The sequence below is a fragment of the Oncorhynchus tshawytscha genome, linkage group LG19 (assembly GCF_018296145.1).
Source record: "Oncorhynchus tshawytscha isolate Ot180627B linkage group LG19, Otsh_v2.0, whole genome shotgun sequence".
NCBI lineage: Eukaryota > Metazoa > Chordata > Actinopteri > Salmoniformes > Salmonidae > Oncorhynchus > Oncorhynchus tshawytscha.
The window spans coordinates 13,072,275-13,093,290 of NC_056447.1; the positions used below are offsets into that span (position 1 = coordinate 13,072,275).

The 21,016-nt window shown below is 42.2% G+C and overlaps 1 protein-coding gene across 7 annotated transcripts in view; it reads left to right on the plus strand.

Annotated features, from left to right (window-relative positions):
• The first annotated feature begins 2,819 nt into the window (after positions 1-2,819).
• Positions 2,820-21,016, plus strand: part of nap1l4a (nucleosome assembly protein 1-like 4a) — a 68,716-nt gene continuing 50,519 nt past the window's right edge. For 2 of the 7 annotated variants that reach the window (XM_024379134.2, XM_024379133.2), the window contains exons 1-2: positions 7,026-7,150; positions 8,215-8,261. In XM_024379134.2, coding sequence (XP_024234902.2) covers positions 7,041-7,150; positions 8,215-8,261 — 157 coding nt within the window. In that variant the 5' untranslated portion in view covers positions 7,026-7,040. The other 5 variants (XM_024379139.2, XM_024379137.2, XM_024379138.2 and 2 more) reach the window with 5 other exon arrangements.

Consider the following 21,016-nt stretch of genomic DNA (forward strand, 5'->3'; position numbering starts at 1 on the left):
CCAACCGTTCACCCTCTTTGTGGCTGAAAAATATGGCCCATGACCTCAGTGCTGACACAACACCATGGTGATTGTCAGAAACCTGTAAGCTACTATTAGAAGAAACTAGATGATGTGGCATTGGGGTTGGCCCTAAGGCACTACATTTCAGTGCAAGAGGCGTCATTACAGTCCCTGGTTAGAATCCAGGCTGTATCACATCCGGCCGTGATTGGGTGTCCCATAGGGCGGCGCACAATTGGCACAGCATCGTCCGGGTTTGGCCGGGGAAGGCTGTCATTGTAAATGAGAATTTGTTCTTAACTGACTTGTCTAGTTAAATAAAGTTTACACAGGGCCAAAATGGAAAGGTCAAATTTTGCTCATACTGTAACGAGGTCAGCAGTGAAAGTCCAGGGCAAATCACGATGGATACATGTCATTCATTGCAAGGTTGTCCATTTTGACGACAAAGCGGAGCCTGGAGAATAAAGACCTGATTGATTAGCAATCGGGGGGCGATCTCGAATGAAAAAGCATAGTAAGTCGATCAGAACCTGATAAGCTTCTATGTTGTACACCGCAGTTATCATATTAGGGATATCTAGGTAAAATGTCCACTTTTTCCTGAAAATCGGGAGAATTAGGGAGGTGTAAGTGAAATAACCATTTCTCCTGAAACCAGTACATGTTTACTTATCAATTAGCTGGTCTAATATCAGAATTGGGCTGCCTGTGTTAACGCAGCCAGTGTGGCTCAGCATAAGCCCATGTAAAAGACACAGGAGGCTGCTGAGAGGAGGGCGGCACATAATAATGGCCGGAACGGAGCGAATGGAATGGCATCAAACACATGAAAACCATGTGTTTGATGTATTTAATACCATTAGACTAATTCTACTCCAGTCGTTACCACGGGCCCGTCCTCCCCAATTAGCTGCCACCAACTTTCTGTGGTAGAACAGGGGTCTCCAAACCTGTTCCTGGATATTTTCCCTCTGGGTTTTTGTTCCAGCTCCAATTGTAACTAACCTGGTTCAGTTTATCAACCAGATAATTAAAATCAGGTGTGCTAGATTAGGGTTTGAATGAAAACCTACAGGACTGTTGCTTTCCAGGATCAGGGTTGGAGAGCCATGACATAGAACCACCATTAAATAAATATGCAACTTTTCTATCAATCTTTGAAATGTGTATTCCCTATTTATTTAAGCTGTACGGGGCTCTGTAGCATCAAAGAGATGCTAGACATTCAGATATCCAAGGTTGGTTGAAAATTCTCAGTTCTACACCAAATAGTACCTATCCTGTAACTCCCAGTAATGGATACCAGAAATCTTTGGCTAAATCACATTATCTGGTGTAACAATCTGTAGCTAAGAGAACTGGTGATCACAGCAGATGATGGGAGAGGTGGTCATGCTAAAATTGCCATTCCAAAGAAACATATAGTAAGTTCAGGGAATACTTGTAAAGGTGTGGGAGGCGTGTTGTCATGATCAGACTGCCATTCAGCTCCTCATGAGAAGTGTTTCCACCCATTTTTGGCACTGAACAAATTTCAGGCCTGTGTGCAAACTTCCAGGTTGTAAAAATTCTGTGCAACTTCCAACATCTGTTTACTATGAACACTGAGGTTTACCCACTTTATGTTACAGTTTCAGACCATGGTTAAGTAGGCTACTTGATCATAATTTAGTCCTACCAGAGCGGCCTACCATCACAAACAATGGAGAAAATACATCCCATAACATTTTTACATGGAAATAGCTGTTCTGTCATTCAGCCTACAGTAGCAGCCAAAGTATGGTGTTCAATGTAGGCCTACATTCCATGAGACTTTTGAAGAAAAACATGCAGGGCTTCACATGAACCTGTTTATCCCTTGTCCTTCAGACAAGGATGTGACTGAAAATGTTGTTGTGTTTGATGCAAGAAACCACTTTACAAAATAAAAGGCATTATTATTCCCATACCATTAGTACAGAGAATCAGACAAATTATGCTACCCTCTGCCTATTGGCTATTTAGCATATTCAATCCTTTCTCAAAATACAACACTGCCCCTTTAAGACAAAAACAGTAGTTTACCTGACTGATTTTTAAAAATGTCTAGCAATGCTAACATTTTGTGCTGTTGTAGGAAGCAATCACTCCCCCATTGCTGACTATAAATTATTATTTTTAGATGGGCTAATAACTCATTAACTAGCAAATATGAACAAATGTGTACATGTGGCTATACGCAGCTTGTTTACTCGCAACCACTCATGCCGTAAAAAGTCCAGTTCAAAGTGAATGGCACAGATCCATATATGGCAATGGTCTATTTGCTTATAGGCCTACCGAAGCTCTGATTGGATATGCCACATTGGCTGAATGGTGCTTGTCAATGCATTAGAATCATCCTCCAATGCGTTATGCCTACTACAAAATATCTTGCATAGTTAGTTTTGCATACTAAGTCTTGGATAGTTTGTTTGGGTATGTTACATTTAAAGTTGCAATTCTCACAGTAAAGGGAAAGGTTTTTAACACATTTTAGTGTTAAGAGGGAAAACTCTAGAAACTCTAGAAAGTTGAGTGATGTTCTTGTGGTTCTCTGCGTGGTTTCTTCTGTGTGGCAGTCCCGGGGAACTGTGCCTGCAGTTTAGAGGGAACATTGATGGGGGAAGGGAAGTGGTGTCTATGGCTCTATTTCAACTTCTAAGAGGAACAGGAATAATGAAGCTAATTTAATGTAGGTAGGCCATTACTGGCCTCACACTCCAGTACAGTAGGTGGCGGTGTATGCGCTTTAAAAGTTGGATGCGATCCACCATCCCAATCCCAAAGAAGAAGAAGAAGCAAGAGCAGCACAGACCCTGAGGTAAAATGGCAAGAAAGATAGTGAAAGTGGATGTTGGGTTCGAATCAAACAGCACGTTGAGCAAAGTTGGTGAAGACAAATGTTCTGAATGGACAACAGGAGTATCAAAAACTGGAACAAAAAGGAAATTGTCTAAAATTGGAGGATAATGAATCGCTTCTTGTTGGGATGCGTTTGTTGAGTAAGGATGCATATGTGGGAGACCCGTTTCAGGTGTTGAAAATGGTGAGGTATGCACTGGGAAAAGTCTGTCAGTGACCAGGAGCGGTCTTATTTAGATGAATTGTATTTCTGAAGAACAGAGGAAGATTGCAGTGATCCTCAAAAGAATATGAGCAACAGAGGTTTTGTGTTTCTAACTTCGGAGTAGAGCACCCATCAGAGTCATCTCAGGGGTGACGACAGATGTTCAGGTTGAATACCTGAATAGAATTCCCGGAGTAGTGGTGCCTGGCGTCTGACCCTCTGGGTGAATGGAGAAAAAGAAGAAAGTCTGTATGTCTTGTTGTTTTTTGATAAAGAACAAATACCAACGCATGTGAAGCTTGGTTATGTAAGATACGCTGTAAGAGCTTTTGTCCCAAAACCATTGCAGTGCAAGAATTGTAAAGAATTTGTCCATGTTTCAAGTGTGTGCAGACAGACAGAGTATATTGAAGAACTGTGGGTAGAAGGACGACAGTGTTGCAATTGTGGTGGGGCTCATGATCCCGAGTTCCTGGAGTGCCCTGTAAGGGTGAAGGAGATTGAAGTGACAAAAGTTAGAGCGGTAAATCGAATCTCCTATGGGGAGGCGATTAAAATAATTGAGAAAACAAGTGAAGCTAGTGAATATATGGTTGTGGACGCACCACAGCCTGTAATAAAGGTTTGCTGCCAGTCAAAAGATACCCTGTGTGTTAAAAATGTGGATTTTGTGGTGTTCATTGCCACAGTTATAAACTTTATAGCACAAGTCTCAAAGAAGTCTTAGAAACTGGACATTATTGTGGCTGTGGCAGAAAATCTTTTGGGACTTAAGGATTTTACATTTTAAGACTTGCGAGGAGTACTGGCGGCAGAAGACCCTCCCTCCCAGGTTCCCCTTGAACCTATGTAGGGATCAGATCTGATTTAGTTAATTTATTTTTTGATAGTTTGGTAGTTTTTTTTGTAGTTTGGTGGCTTAGTTTTTTTGTGAATCTTGTTTCCATCCTGCAGAGTAGGTGACAGGATGCACATTAAATTGTGCGATCAGCAATTTACAGAAGAAGAAGACCTAGCTGGGCTGAAGGTCAACCATCTCTCTTTGCAAGTTCAGCTGAAGGCAACGTTGAAGTTCTCAGAATCCCAATGCACGTCCAGAGTGATTGAGGAGAAAGGATTAGCCAGGGGAAAATGACTGCCCTTAAGAGGGAAAGAACAAGATGTACAGTATGTCAGGAGAAGTGCAGTATTATCATAGTGAGACGTATACTTGGAATATGGAGGAGGAATGGAGGGAAAATGAGAGGCAGAAGAGGTTGAAGAAAGATAGTGAGCTTGAATCGGTTTAAATATGGAGGAAAAAAAGGATATGTTTTGTTAAAGAAGAATGGTAGAAAGTGTAAGCCGAGTGAGCTGGATGCTGATTTGAGGACAGGAGGAGAAATGGAAGTGAATGAATGCAAAGTATCGGAGGTGGTAGATGTGGTGAAGTTCTCGAAGCCCGAGGTTTGCACCGAGAGTCAGGATAAAGATGAGTCTGTGACGGTAGGAGTGCATTTAAAAAAAAAAGTGAACCCTTGCCTTTTGGCTGATCCATTTGTAGTTTCAGAGTTGGTGAAAACAGAGTTGGGTACTGTGGAATCGGTGAAGGTATCCAGAAGTGGTCTTATGATAACTGTTTGTGATTTTGCTGTTCAGAGGGAGCAGGCGCTCAGCTTTAAATAAATGGGGACAAGAGGTGAAAATTGTTTTGCTCTCAAGAAAAGGGCGCCATTGAAAGGAGTGATTACTGGGGTAACTGTAGGTGTGAAAGTTGACCAACTGAAGGGGGAGGATTCAGTGTTTGTGATTGGTGAAACAGAAGAGTCGTTGTCTGTTCTTTTGAGTTTTGATGTTGAGTCTTTTCCTGACAGTTATGTTAGGGTATATAACTTATACTGTTCAAGCTTTTGTGCTGAATACATTACGTTATTAGTGTCAAGCTTATGGGCATGTGGCAGCAGTGTGTAGGAGGGAGATTCCTAGGTGTGAGAAATGTGCAGAAGGGCATGTGGAATGTGTGGCATTGGGGAAAGTAGTGGTATGTGTTAATTGTAGGAGTGCCCATGGGGCTTAGAATCAGAAATGTCCAGTGAGAGAGGCAGTTTGAGGTTTCCAGGGTTAGAGTAGTGCAGAAGTTGTTGTATGCAGAGGCAGTGAATAGAGTAGAGAAAGATGGGTTAGGGATACTGAGAGAAGTGGTGTGAGTAGTCAGTACAGAAGGATAGGCCAACTGATATATGCTTCAGTAAGATCAGATTTTTTTTTGCACTTATAGCAATGGTTATCAACTGTACTGCAGGGATAGAACATACGTTGTAGAAAATTGAGGTTGTGGTGACAGCTGCAGAGAGGTATTTGCATGTGTGAGACTTGACATCAGAAGAGTTACAGGTTGTGTTGAGTGGTGTTGTTGGCCTCCATTAGAACTTGATATATTTTAATAGTGGAGTAGAGTGGTGGGTTTTTAGTGAGCTTTTTTAAAAGCAATGTATAAGGGAGTTATACTCCAGTCTAGTAGGTGGCAGAAATGCAACATTTATTGGATGCCAACAGCCGTTTAACCTCATCGCCGAAGAAGAGTTGGGGGGTTTTGGGGGTTAATGGAGGAAGCGAATATTCTGTTTGAATCAGATTCTGTGTCGAGTGGAGATGAGAGTGATAAGAATTGGATTACAGTGGTGAATGCAAAAGGAAATAATAGAAGTAAAGTGGTAGTGGAAACTAATAAATCCAAACCAAGTTCTGAGTCTTTTTTTGGTTGGGATAAGGGTGTGGGGTCAGTAGTATCACCTGGGAGATTCGTTTGAAGTCTCTGTTAAAATTATGGATGCGTTGGATGAGGTGGTGTCGATGAGAATAACGAGAAGTGGGCTTATTTTGTGTTTTTATGGAAAGAAGGAGCGTGCTTTGCGCCACTAAGTTGTCCGATTGGAATGTGTGTGGATCTTTCAAGCAGGGCGCTAATCAAGGGTCTTATCTCTGGGGTGGTGCGTAAAGGAAATGCAAAGGATATACATGAAGATTTTGATCGAGTGGTTGGTGCAAAACGACTGACCCGAATAGTAGATGGCGTGCGGAAGCCCACTCCATCCATTCTATTGTTTCCTGAAGAAGAGTCTCTCCCTTCTCACATGTATTTGGGTTAAATGACATTCCCTGTGAGAGCCTTCATGCCCAAACCAATGCAGTGAGATACATGTCACTTATTCCGTAATGTGTCAAGTGTATGTAAATGAGAGGAGTATTATATGACAGCTGAGCCTAAAAGGTTCAATTGTGGTGGTGAACATGCACCCGGATTTCTGAAGTGTCCTGTTAGGGTGAAGGAGACTGATGTGGCAAGAAAAAGTGCTGTCCAGAATGTCTCCTATCCGGAGGCAAAGAGAAGAGTGTAAAGAAGGTGTTACGTTGAATAAGTAATGGTAGTAGGAGTAGAGAAAGAAGCTCCACCCTCACAGGCACCTGAGCCTGTGTAGGGGTTGGTTGTTTTGATTTAATTTTGTATTATCTCGCCAGCAGCATATCCCAGTGCTGGCTTACTTCTGAAGCTAAGCAGTGTTGGTCCCTGGATGGGAGACCAGATGCTGCTAAAAGTGGTGTTGAAGGGCCAGTAGGAGGCACCCTTTCCTCTGGTCTAAAAAAAAAATATATATCCCAATACCCCAGGGCAATGATTGGGGACATTGCCTTGTGTAGGGTGCTGTCTTTTGGATGGGATGTTAAATGGATGTCCTAACTCTCTGTGATCACTAAAGATCCCATGGCACTTATCGTAAGAGTAGGGGTGTTAACCCTGATGTCCTGGCTAAATTGCTAATCTGGCCCCCATACCATCACGGTCACCTAATCATCCCCAGTTTACAATTGGCTCAGGTCGTTGCTGTAAATGAGAATGCGTTCTCAGTCAATTTACCTGGTAAAATAAGGGTAAAAAAAATAAAAATATCTGGTTCCCCTTCCCGCAATGGAATATATTATTTTTTGTTTTGTTTCAAAACCCTGTACAGTAGGTGGCGGCAATACGTCAATAGGTGTAATCTGCCATAAAACTCTCAAGAAGAAGAAGACCCTGAGGTAAGAGAGCAGAATTCGCCAGATATCTACGTAGCTATTCTCATTGGATTTTGTTACATTGTTTGTGTTTCAACAGGAGGTATTGAACAGTGAAATGGTAGAAGCTGTCCGAGGCGTGTTGCTAGTGTCAGAGAAGTTACTGTTAGTGACATTTGATTGTTAGCAACAAATGCCTGGCTAGCTAGCGAGATTCCCACATGTCATGTGGCTCGTTGAGTGGGGGCATTTGACTTAAGGAGAAACAAGCTTATATGAACAGGTTTTTCCGTCGTGGTCGACCATTAATATTCGTCGTTTGGTAGTGTTTTCTGTGTGTGACGTTAGCTGACTAACTGCTTGCTGTCGTGTTACCGGGTTTTTGTTGGCCATAAAATCTGTTTCTGAGGGGCAGCATGCGAACATGCTATCAGCTAGCACGCTAACGTTACTGCTAGCTAACGTTTACTGTCAAATATTTGTGGCACCGGCCAGAGTTATTTGTGTGGATGCTAGAATTGTCTAGCAGATAGGCAACTAATGCGTACAGACATAACATGTCAAGTTCGTTGTTTTGAGGATCTGGTAATACGACATTTCTCTATTCGCGACACGGTCCGACGTAAAACAATCTTAGCTAGCTATTGTAGGTACGCTAGCAACGTAGCATGTCAATGTGTCATTATTGCCAAAGGCAAGCATAATGCGTGATCTAACTGCGCTCTTGAGGCTTGTTGTGTTCAAGTTACTGGAGCAAGCTAGTTCATTTTGATTTCACAATACCTATTAAGGCCGTCACTTTAACTTTAAATATTCGATATCCAGCCAAACAGCAGATCTTAGCTAAGTTAGCTAGTCAACTGACAGGCTTGTTTGGTTACTGACAAAAGGTTTGTCAGGAACTCTTGGTAGTAGCTACGTTAATTTAACAACGCTAACAAAGTTACCTAACCACTACTGTTGCACTGCCTATGAACATAGTTAAAACTATCTATCATTCCAGTGATGTTTCACACAAGCATGCCTCGTTTATTAAGAGCATAAGTCACTTAATTCCCAGATTGACCCCTGTATCTATTTTGCTACAGAGCAGAAGGAGCTGTTACGATGGAGGCCAACAAAGCTGAAGGCAGAGGTATGTTCTGTGTGATCTAATGTGGTGAAGGAATGTGGCAAGTATCTGCTCTGCCCGTGTAAGACCAATTATATTACTCATAATCAAGTGTCTCAAATCAGACGACACTTGTATTTTCAATTCTATGAAAGACAGCTATTTCCTAGTGGAGGATTTGAGGATACAAAATCTGATTTTAAAATATGAACTGAAGATGTAGGAATTAAACTTATTTCAGCCATCCGGCTGAGTTAGATGAACCTCGACTCTGATGGCCGGTTATGGGAACAATCATGTCTCAATTTGCCATCTGTTTTATCTGACAGCCTCTGATCTAGGCTGTCATAGGGTCATGGATTTTCCTGCACTGTACCTAACCTCGGCATCGTGCCAATTCTGTCACCTCCGGAAGACAAATACATTTTAAAAGCATCATTCAATTTTATATCTGCGTAACATTCCTCTTAGTTGGATGCTGTGGAAATACTTTGTATTTTCTTCCTTTTGATAATAGCTTTTCAGATCCCCTAGGATGTGAACATTTCTTTGTACATGCAACCCTTTTTCAGGAACATGACACCCTCTTTGTTAGAGTTAACAGGAACTTGGTGCCCTGTGTTTATTTGTATGTATGTGTGTGTGCTTTGCAAGTAAGTTCACAACACAAACTGAGCTATTGGTTTAACCCAAGTGCCTCCTTGCCCCACCATTAGATTACTCCTTCTAAGCCTCAGCTCATTATTTCACAACAGACTATTTTGCATGTAGCATCTCACTGCCTTATACAGAAGTCATGGGCCATGTAATATTTAGTCACGAGCAGGGCTATGATAAGATTGAAAGAGGTATGAACAATCATTCGCTGCATCTTTGCTATCATAAAGAGGGCATTTATTAATATAAAGGGAAGCAAAAGCCTGTTGGATCAGCACAAACTGCCTGTCATTTGTCTTAGGCAACGAACAGAAGAAAACGGAATGAAACAGGGAGGGACTGCCTAGACCTGTCGGATTTGAATCACCCATTTTCTTTTTCCATCGCCAAATATTTACAAATGTTTTCCATTGTGGGACATGATGAACACGACCCTGGTCACAGCTGCTGACATGTTCTTATCTTGATAGCTAGCATCTAGAGATGAATAATGGAACATTTGTAAAGGTCCAATACAGCCGTTTTTATCCCAACATCAAATTTCTGTGTAACAATTTCGTACCGTATTGTGATTGTTTTCAATTCAAATGGCCAAAAAGAAATATAGTATCTTAGAAAATAGCTATTTCTCAAGTAAGAATTTGGCTAGTACTGTCTGGGAGGGGGAAACTGAGGACTAGCTGTTATTGGCAGAGGTTTGGAACTCTTTCTTATTGCTCTATTAACCATCCCACCTAAACAGGCTGAAATTCAAGGCGGTCTTTTCAAACAGCTCTTACACTAAAAGGGTTACCTAGGGCGGCAGGTAGCCAAGTGGTTAGAGCGTTGGGAAGAGCGGTTAGAGCGAATCCCTGAGCTGACAAGGAAAAAATCTGTTCTACCCCTGAACAAGGCAGTTAACCCACTGTTCCTAGGCTGTCATTGTAAATAAGACCATGTTCTGAACTGATTTGACAAATGACATTTCAATTTTTTTTGTCATTTTCACAGTATTATTCCAACCTCAGTGTGAACCTATGTAATATATATCTCGGCAAAAAAAGAAACGTCCTCTCACTGTCAACTGTGTTTATTATCAGCAAACTTAACTTAAAAATGTGGTTGAACATAAAGATTAAACAACTGAGACATAAACTGAACAAGTTCTACAGACATGTGACTAACAGAAATGGAATAATGTGTCCCTGAACAAAGGGGGGTAAAAATCAAAAGTAACAGTCAGTATCTGGTGTGGCCACCAGCTGCATTAAGTACGGCAGTGCATCTCCTCCTCATGGACTACACCAGATTTGCCAGTTCTTGCTGTGAGATGTTACCCCACTCATCCACCAAGGCACCTGCAAGTTCCTGGACATTTCTGGGGGAATGGCCCTAGCCCTCACCCTCCGATCCAACAGGTCCCAGACGTGCTCAATAGGATTGAGATCCGGGCTCTTCACTAGACTTGGCAGAACACTGACATTGCTGTCTTGCAGGATATCACGCACAGAACGAGCAGTATGGCTGGTGGCATTGTCATGCTGGAGGGTTATGTCAGGATGAGCCTGCAGGAAGGGTACCACATGAGGGAGGAGGATGTCTTCCCTGTAATGCACAGTGTTGAGATTGCCTGCAATGACAACAAGCTCAGTGATGATGCTGTGACACACCGCCCCAGACCATGACGGACCCTCCACCTCCAAATCGATCCCGCTCCAGAGTACAGGCCTCGGGTGTAACGCTCATTCCTTTGACGATAAACGCAAATCCGACCATCACCCCTGGTAAGACAAAACCGCAACTCGTCAGAGAAGAGCACTTTTTGCCAGTCCTGTCTGGTCCAACGACGGTGGGTTTGTGCCCATAGGCGATGTTGTTGCCGGTGATGTCTGGTGAGGACCTGCCTTACAACAGGCCTACAAGCCCTCAGTCCAGCCTCTCTCAGCCTATTGCGGATAGTCTGAGCACTGATGGAGGGATTGTGCGTTCCTCGTGTAACTCGGCAGTTGTTGTTGCCATCCTGTACCTGTCCCGCAGGTGTGATGTTTGGATGTACCGATCCTGTGCAGGTGTTGTCCTCGCAGTGGCAGACCATGTGTAACAATCAGCTGTCCGTCCTGTCTCCCGGTAGCACTGTCTTAGGCGTCTCACAGTATGGACATTACAATTTATTGCCCTGGCCACATCTGCAGTCCTCATGCCTCCTTGCAGTATGCTTAAGGCACGTTCACGCAGATGAGCAGGAACCCTGGGCATCTTTCTTTTGGTGTTTTTCAGTCAGTAGAAAGGCCTCTTTAGTGTCTTAATTTTTCATAACTGTGACCTTAATTGCCTACCGTCTGTAAGCTGTTAGTGTCTTAACGACCGTTCCACAGGTGCATGTCAAGTAATTTATGGTTTATTGAACAAGCATGGGAAACTGTGTTTAAACCTTTTACAATGAAGATCTGTGAAGTTGTTTGGATTTTTATGAATTATCTTTGAAAGACATGGTCCTGAAAAAAGGATGTTTCTTTTTTTGCTGAGTTTATATTTGTAATAATACAGTTGAATTCGGAAGTTTACTTACACCTTAGCCAAATGTATTTTAAACTCAGTTTTTCACAATTCCTGACATTTAATTCTAGTAAAATTTCCTGTCTTAGGTCAGTTAGGCTCGTCAAGCACGTGAAATGTCAGAATAATAGTAGAGTGAATGATTTATTTCAACTTTTATTTCTTTCATCACATTCCCAGTGGGTCAGAAGTTTACATGCTACCAAATACTAATTGAGTGTATTGCCTTTTTAAATTGTTTTAACTTGGGTCAAAGGTGTCTTTCCTGCAGCCTTCACAAGCTTCCCGCAATAAGCTGGGTGAATTTTGGCCTATTCCTCCGGACAGAGCTGGTGTAACTGAGACAGGTTTGTAGGCCTCCTTGCTCGCACACGCTTTTTCAGCTCTGACCACACATTTTCTATAGGATGAGGACAGGGCTTTGTGAAGGCCACTCCAATACCTTGACTTTGTTGTCCTTAAGCCATTTTCCAAAACTTTGGAACTATGCTTGGGGTTATTGTCCATTTAGAAGATTATTTTCGACCAAGCTTTAACTTCCTGACTGATCTTGAGATATCGCTTCAATGTATCCCCATAGTTTGTCTTCCTCATGATGCCATCTATTTTGTGAAGTGCACCAGTTCCTCTTGCAGCAAAACACCCCCACAACATGCTGCCACCCCCGTGCTTCACGGTTGGGATGGTTTTCTTCGGCTTGCAAGCCTCCCCCTTTTTCCTCCAAACATAACGATGGTCATTATGGCCAAACAGTTCTATTTTTGTTTCATCAGACCAGAGGACATTTCTCCAAAAAGTACGATCTTTGTTCCCATGTGCAGTAGCAAACCGTAGTCTGGCTTTTTTATGGTGGTTTTGGAGCAGTGGCTTCTTCCTTGCTGAGCGGCCTTTCAGGTTATGTCGATATAGGACTTGTTTTACTGTGGATATAGGTACTTGATTTGACTGATTTACACTTCGCACCAAAGTACGTTCCTCTCTAAGAGACAGAAGGCTTCTCCTTCCTGAGCGGTGTGACGGCTGTGTGGTCCAATGGTGTTTATGCTTGCGTACTATTGTTTGTACAGATGAACGTGGTACCTTCTGGGATTTGTTAATTGCTCCCAAGGATGAACCAGAATTGTGGAGGTCTACACACTTTTTTTTTCTGTTGTCTTGGCTGATTTCTTTTGATTGTTCCATGATGTCAAGCAAAAAGGCACTGAGCTTGAAGGTAGGCCTTGAAATACATCCACAGGTGCATGTCCAATTTACTCAAATTATGTCAATTAGCCTATCAAGCTTCTAAAGCCATGGCATTTTCTGGAATTTTCCAAGCTGTTTAAAGCCACAGTCCACTTCTGACCCACTGGAATTGTGATACAGTGAAATAATCTCTATAGTTATGGCAAGTCGATGTCCTAACCGACTTGCCATAACTATAGTTTGTTAACAAGAAATTTGTGAAGTGGTTGAAAAACGAGTTTTAATGACTCCAACCTACGTACATGTATGTAAACGTCCTACTTCAACTGTGTATGTATGTGGACATCCTTTGAAATGAGTGGATTTGGCTAACGTGTATAAAATTGAGCACACAGCCATGCAATCTCTATAGACACAAATTGGCAGTAGTGGCCTTGTTGGAGAGCTCTGATTTTGAACGTGGCACTGTCATAGGATGCTACCTTTCCATCAAGTCAGTCAAATTTCTGCCCTGCTAGAGCTGCCCCAGTCAATTATAAGGGCTGTTATTGTGAAGTGGAAATGTCTAGGAGCAACAACGTCTCAGCTGCGAAGTGGTAGGCCACACAACCTCACAGAACTGAATCGCAGAGTGCTGAAGAGTGTATAAATAATCTGTCCTCAGTTGCAACACTCGCCACTGAGTTCCAAACTGCCTCTGGAAGCAAGGTCGGCACAATAACTGTTCGATGGGAGCTTCATGAAATGTGTTTCCATTGCAGAACAGCCGCAGACTAGCATAAGATTGCCATGCACAATGCCAAGCATTGACTGGACCTGTGTAAAGCTCGCCCCATTGAACTCTGGAGCAGTGGAAACATTTTCTCTGGAGTGATGAATCACACTTCGCCGTACTGACAAATCAGTGTTTGGTGGATGCCAGGCCCTTTAGTTCCAGTGAAGGGAAATCTAAAAGCTGCAGCATACAATGACATTCTAGATCATTCTGTGCTTCCGACTTCGTGACAACAGTTTGGGGAAGGCCCTTTCCTGTTTCAGGATGACAAAGCCTGATGCACAAAGCAAGGTCCATAAAGAAGTTGTTTTGTTGAACGGTTTGGAAGAAATTGACTAGCTTGCACAGAGCCCTGACCTCAACCACATCAAACACCTTTGGGATGAAATGGAGCGCTGACTGCGAGCCAAGCCTAATTGCCCAACATCTGTGCTTGACCTCACGAATGCTCTTGTGGCTGATTGGAAACAAGTCCCCGTTCCAACATCTAGTGGAAAGCCTTCCCAGAAGAGTGGAGGCGGTTAAAGCTGCAAAGTGTGGACCAACTCCATATTAATTCCCATGATTTTGGAAATAAATGTTAATGAGCAGGTGTCCATGTACGTTTGATCATGTAGTGTATATATGTATATGGATGGATAGATATATATATTTATATTATATATATCTAGCTAGCTTTAATATAAATATATATATATATATCTAGCGCTAGGGCCTTTTAATACCTTAGTTTAAGAGGTTGGGGGGCGGGGTGCTAAGCTAAGACATATGGAATTGTTTTAAGATGGTCAATCTGTAGATGATTTTAGCTATTTGATTTGTAATTTTAGTACCCCTTTAGGTATCTCCAAAAAATATGAAATGATTTGATAAAATATAGATGTTTGCCTTTACTGCTAAAGCCCACAATGCAATTTAAACAGTTACTTTAGACAACTGCCTTTGTATTGGGAGATGTTTATACTCTTGTTTTATAGAATATGGAAAATAGATTGCTAACATTGAAAGTCAATATTTATAAAAAATATTTAAAATATGTTGTTCCCAGTGTGTCAATTCATCCAAACTGCTCGTGCACTTCAACAGGGTTCTCCGTTTAACACGCAAGTCCTGCCTCTCCCATCTACTCATTGGTTTTAACGAGAATACTAATTGAATGAGGTCCCCAGTCCAGGTGGTGGTGGTAATACACCTTAAAGTTGTTTGCCAACTGCCAAATAAAATCCACAGAAGATGAACGAAGAGAGATTAATTGTTAGATTAGAGAAAATACGATTTTGTATGACTCAATTCTACAAAGATCCTGCAAAAAAAAGGACCTTAAACATGCATTTCAGGTAAATTCACCCAATATCTCAATTTATGAATTAGCTAGCAACAGCAAGCTCGCTAAATGTCCATGAAAGCTTTTTTTTTTTTTGTCTCTATGGTTGGTTTTTGCATTTTAACCTGTGTGTCATGAATGCATCTGGTGGGTATAGACAAAATCAACATACGCATGTGCGGCTCCGGCTTGGTCGAGGTCTAAGAAAACAATCTTTAAACATGTTAATTCACAATACAACTGCGCTGCTTGTTGCCAGCAACGGTTTGGGTCTTAGTGCGTACATTTTCAGATGGTGATGCATTGCACCTGTACTACTACTGGCTTGTGTTGATGCACAGATCTGGGGAAGGGTACCAACATATTTCTGCAGCATTGAAGGTCTTTAAGAACACAGTGGCCTCCATCATTCTCAAATGGAAGAAGTTTGGAACCACCAAGACTTCCTAGAGCTGGCCGACCGGCCAAACTGAGCAATCGGGGGAGAAGGGCTTTTTTAAGGGAAGTGACCAAGAACCTGCTGCTCACTCTGACAGAGCTCTAGAGTTCCTCTGTGGAGATGGGAGAACCTTTCAGAAGGACCATCTCTGCAGCACTCAAACAGGCCTTTATGGTAGTGTGGCCAAACCTTACCTATTCCTCAGTTAAAGCTACATGACAGCACGCTTGGAGTTTGCCAAAAGAATCTGATGAAACCAAGATTCAACATGTATCACGTCTTGATGAAACCTGCTTTGGATGTTTTTCAGACCAGTGTCAGGATTGAGGCAAAGTACAGAGAGAGCCTTGATAAAAACCTGCTCCAGAGCTCTCAGGACCTCTGACTGGGGCGAAGGTTCACCTTCCAACAGGACAAAGACCCTAAGCACACAGCCAAGATAATGCAGGAGTGGCTTCGGTACAAGTCTCTGAATGTCCTTGAGTGGCCCAGCCAGAGCCCAGACTTGAACCTGATCGAACACCTCTGGAGAGACCTTAAAATAGCTGTGCTACAATGCTCCCCATCCAACCTCACAAAGCTTGAGATGATCTGCAGAGAAGAATGGGGTAATGTAACGTGGAAAAAGTTAAGAGGTCTGAATATTTAACGAGGGAACTGTCTTGCACTCTGCAGGAATGTGCAACACCTGCCTTTTCTCTTCTGCTTTTCTCTCATTTCAACCGTTAACTCGTGTGTGTGTGTGTGTGTGTGTGTGTGTGTGTGTGTGTGTATCTATCTCTGTGTAAATGTATGTAAATCTTGTGTTTGTATGTGTGTATATACACACACACACACTGCTAAAAAAAATAAAGGCAACACTTAAACAACAATGTAACTCCAATTCAATCACACTTCTGTGAAATCAAACTGTCCACTTAGGAAGCAACACTGATTGACAATAAATTTCACATGCTGTTGTGCAAATGGAATAGACAATAGGTGGAAATTATAGGCAATTAACAAGACACCCCCAATAAAGGAGTGTTTCTACAGGTGGTGACCACAGACCACTTCTCAGTTCCTATGCTTCCTGGCTGATGTTTTGGTCACTTTTGAATGCTGGCGGTGCTTTCACTCTAGTGGTAGCATGAGACTGAGTCTACAACCCACACAAGTGGCTCAGGTGGTGCAGCTCATCCAGGATGGCACATCAATGTGAGCTGTGGCAAGAAGGTTTGCTGTGTCAGCGTAGTGTCCAGAGCATGGAGGTGCTACCAGGAGACATGCCAGTACATCAGGAGACGTGGAGGAGGCTGTAGGAGGGCAACAACCCAGCAGCAGGACCGCTACCTCCACCTTTTGTGCAAGGAGGAGCACTGCCAGAGCCCTGCAAAATGACCTCCAGCAGGCCACAAATGTGCATGTGTCTGCTCAAACGGTCAGAAACCGACTCCATGAGGGTGGTATGAGGGCCCGACGTCCACAGGTGGGGGCTATGCTTACAGCCTAACACCGTGCAGGACGTTTGGCATTTGCCAGAGAACACCAAGATTGGCAAATTTGCCACTGGCGCCCTGTGCTCCTCACAGATGAAAGCAGGTTCACACTGAGCACATGTGACAGAGTGGAGACGTCGTGGAGAACGTTCTGCTGCCTGCAACATCCTCCAGCATGACCGGTTTGGCGGTGGGTCAGTCATGGTGTGGGGTGGCATTTCTTTGGGGGGCCGCACAGCCCTCCATGTGCTCGCCAGAGGTAGCCTGACTGCCATTAGGTACGGAGATGAGATCCTCAGACCTGTTGTGAGACCATATGCTGGTGCGGTTTGCCCTGGGTTCCTCCTAATGCAAGACAATGCTGGACCTCATGTGGCTGGAGTGTGTCAGCAGTTCCTGCAAGAGGAAGGGCATTGATGCTATGGACTGGCCTGCCTGTTCCCCAGACCTGAATCCAATTGAGCACATCTGGGACATCATGTCTCGCTCCATCCACCAACTCCACGTTGCACAACAGACTGTCCAGGAGTTGGCGGATGCTTTAGTCCAGGTCTGGGAGGAGATCCCTCAGGAGACCATCCGTCACCTCATCAGGAGCATGCCCATGTGTTGTAGGGAGGTCATACACACTACTGAGCCTAATTTTGACTTGTTTTAAGGACATTACATCAAAGTTGGATCAGCCTGTAGTGTGATTTTCCACTTTAATTTTGAGTGTGACTCCAAATCCAGACCTCTATGTGTTGCTAAATTTGATTTCCATTCATAATTTGTCATTTTGTTGTCGGCACATTCAACTATGTAAAGAAAAAAGTATTTAATAACAATATTTCATTCATTCAGATCTAGGATGTGTTTTAGTGTTATTTTTTTGAGCAGTGTGTGTATATACACACACACACACACACACACACACACACACACACACACACACAGTGGGGCAAAAAAGTATTTAGTCAGCCACCAATTGTGCACTTCAACTATGACAGACAAAATGAGAAGAAAAAAAATCCAGAAAATCACATTGTAAGATTTTTAATGAATGTATTTGCAAATTATGTGGGAACACTTGTTATTGACCAAATACTTATCTCAATACTTTGTCATTGCCAACAAAGGGTATATAACAGAGGTCAAATGTTTTCTTTAAGTCTTGACAAGGTTTTCACACACTTGCTGGTATTTTGCTCCATTCCTCCATGCAGATCTCCTCTAGAGTAGTGATGTTTTGGGGCTGTTGCTGGGCAACACAGACTTTCAACTCCCTCTAAAGATTTTCTATGGGGTTGAGATCTGGAGACTGGCCAGGTCACTCCAGGACCTTGAAATGCTTCTTACGAAGCCACTCCTTCGTTGCCCGGGCGGTGTGTTTCGGATCATTGTCATGCTGAAAGACCCAGCCATGTTTCATCTTCAATGCCCTTGCTGATGGAAGGAGGCCCCATTCATTCTTTCCTTTACACAGATCAGTCGTCCTGGTCCCTTTGCAGAAAAACAGTCCCAAAGCATGATGTTTCCACCCCCATGCTTCACAGTAGGTATGGCGTTCTTTGGATGCAACTCAGCATTCTGTGTCCTCCAAACAAAAGTTATATTTTGGTTTCATCTGACCATATGACATTCTCCCAATCTTCTTCTGGATCATCCAAATGCTCTCTAGCAAACTTCAGACGGGCCTGGACATGTACTGGCTTAAGCAGGGGGACACATCTGGCACTGCAGGAATTGAGTCCCTGGCAGCGTCGTGTGTTACTGATGGTAGGCTTTGTTACTTTGGTCCCAGCTCTCTGCAGGTCATTCACTAGGTCCCCCCCGTGTGGTTCTGGGATTTTTGCTCACCGTTCTTGTGATCATTTTGACCCCACTGGGTGAGATCTTGCGTGGAGATTTTCAGTGGTCTTGTATGTCTTCCATTTCCTAATAATTGCTCCCACAGTTGATTTCTTCAAACCAAGCTCCTTACCTATTGCAGATTCAGTCATCCCAGCTTGGTGCAGGGCTACAATTTTGTTTCTGGTGTCCTTTGACAGCTCTTTGGTCTTGGCCATAGTGGACTTTGGAGTGTGACTGTTTGAGTTTGTGGACAGGTTTCTTTTATACTGATAAGTTCAAACCGGTGCCATTAATACAGGTAACGAGTGGAGGACAGAGGAGCCTCTTAAAAAAGAAGTTACAGGTCTGTGAGAGCCAGAAATCTTGCTTGTTCGTAGGTGACCAAATACTTATTTTCCACCATAATTTGCAAATAATTTCATTAAAAATCCTACAATGTGATTTTCTGGATGTTTTTTTTTCTCATTTTGTCTGTCATAGTTGAAGTGTACCTATGATGAAAATGAAAATTTTTAAGCAGAACTTGCACAATTGGTGGCTGACTAAATACTTTTTTGCCCCACTGTGTGTGTGTGTGTATATATATAATATATATATATGTATATGACAATTACAACAATATTGAATGAACACTTATTTTAACTTAATATAAGACATCAAAAATAATGAAACATGTTCAATTTGGTTTAAAAATGGCAAAAACAAAGTGTTTGAGAATAAAGGAAAAGTGCAATATGTGCCATGTGAAAAATATTCCCAGATAAGAAGTTTTAGGTTGTAGTTATTATCGTAATTTTTCTCTCTACCATTTGTATTTCATATACCTTTCACTATTGGATGTTCTAATAGGTACTTTAGTATTTCCAGCCCAATCTCGGTAGTTGATAGACTTGAAGTCATAAACAGCACAATGCTTGAAGCATTGCGAAGAGTTGCTGGCAAACGTCATTTAATATGGTCAAATCTGGAAACTATCATTTAGAAAACAAAACGTTTATTCTTTCAGTGAAATACGGAACCGTTCCGTGTTTTATCTAACTGTGACATCCTTAAGTTTAAATATTACTGTTACATTGCACAACCTTCAAATGTTACGTCATAATTATGTACAATTCTGGCAAATTAGTTTGCTACGAGCTAGGTGGCCCAGACTGTTGCATATACCCTGACTCTGCATGCAATGAACGCAAGAGAAGTGACACAATTTGCATAGTTAATGTTGCCTGCTAACATGAATTTGTTTTAAATGACTATGCAGGTTTAAAAATATATACTTCTGTGGATTTTAAGAAAGGCATTGATGTTTATGGTTAGGTACATTCGTGCAACGATTGTGCTTTTTTTCCCGCAAATGTGCTTTTAAATCATCTTCCATTTGGCAAAGTTGGCTGTCTTTGTTAGGAAAAAATGGTCTTCACATAGTTCGCAGTGAGCCAGGCAGCCCAAATTGCTGCATATACCCTGACTCTGTTGCACAGAACACAAGAGAAGTGACACAATTTCCCTAGTTAAAATATATTCATGTTAGCAGGCAATATTAACAAAATATGCAGGTTTAAAAATATATACTTGTGTATTGATTTTAAGAAAGGCATTGATGTTTATGGTTAGGTACAACATTGGTGCAACGACAGTGCTTTTTTTTCGTGAATGCGCTTGTTAAATCACCTGTTTGGGGAAATAGGCTGTGATTCAATAATATTAAACAGGCACTGCATAGATTAAATGCAATGCAGGACAAGCTAGATGAACTAGTAATATCATAAACCGTTTGTAGTTAACTAGTGATTATGTTAAGAGTTTATTTTTATGAGAAGTTTAATGCTGGCTAGCATCTTAACTGGGCTCCTTGCTGCACTCGCATAACAGGTAGTCAGCCTGCCACGCAGTCTCCGCGTGTAGTGCAATGTAATCAGTCTCCAAAAATGGCGATTACCAATTATGAAAACTTGAAATCGGCACTAATTAATCAGCCATTCCGATTAATCGGGCAACCTCTAATTGTGACTATCCTTCGCACTTCTGTGAAACATTGCTGCCAATGTGTTGGGCTTACTTCTCTCTAATATTCTCCTGTGTACTGTCCCACGTTGCTTCTCTCGGTCTTGGAACCATCTACTTTTGTCTGTCAGATTAGCCTTTCTCTCTCGGCCTCTTTCTGCAGGAACCTCATGATCTTTCACACTGAGAACATTGTCATAACCTTTTTTAATTAACCAGAGCTCTTCTGCGATACTTTTTCTTAGTATTTGGCATTGTAAGTTACTTTAATTGGTCTCGTCAACTCTCATTGAGTCTAGACTGTGGATTTGGATTTCAAATTAAATTTAAAAAAATTGACACGTGCCAAATAATTTAGATTTTACCTTCTTACTTACAAGCCCTTGAAGTTTAAGAATATAGAGGTAGGACATTTACCGAAGTCGAAAATAAACAAAGTAACACAATAAAATAACAATAATGAGGCTATATAAAGGAGGTCCCGGTGCTTCGTCAATGTGTGGGGATACAGGTTAGTCGAGGTAATTTGTACATGTAGGTAGGGGTAAAGTG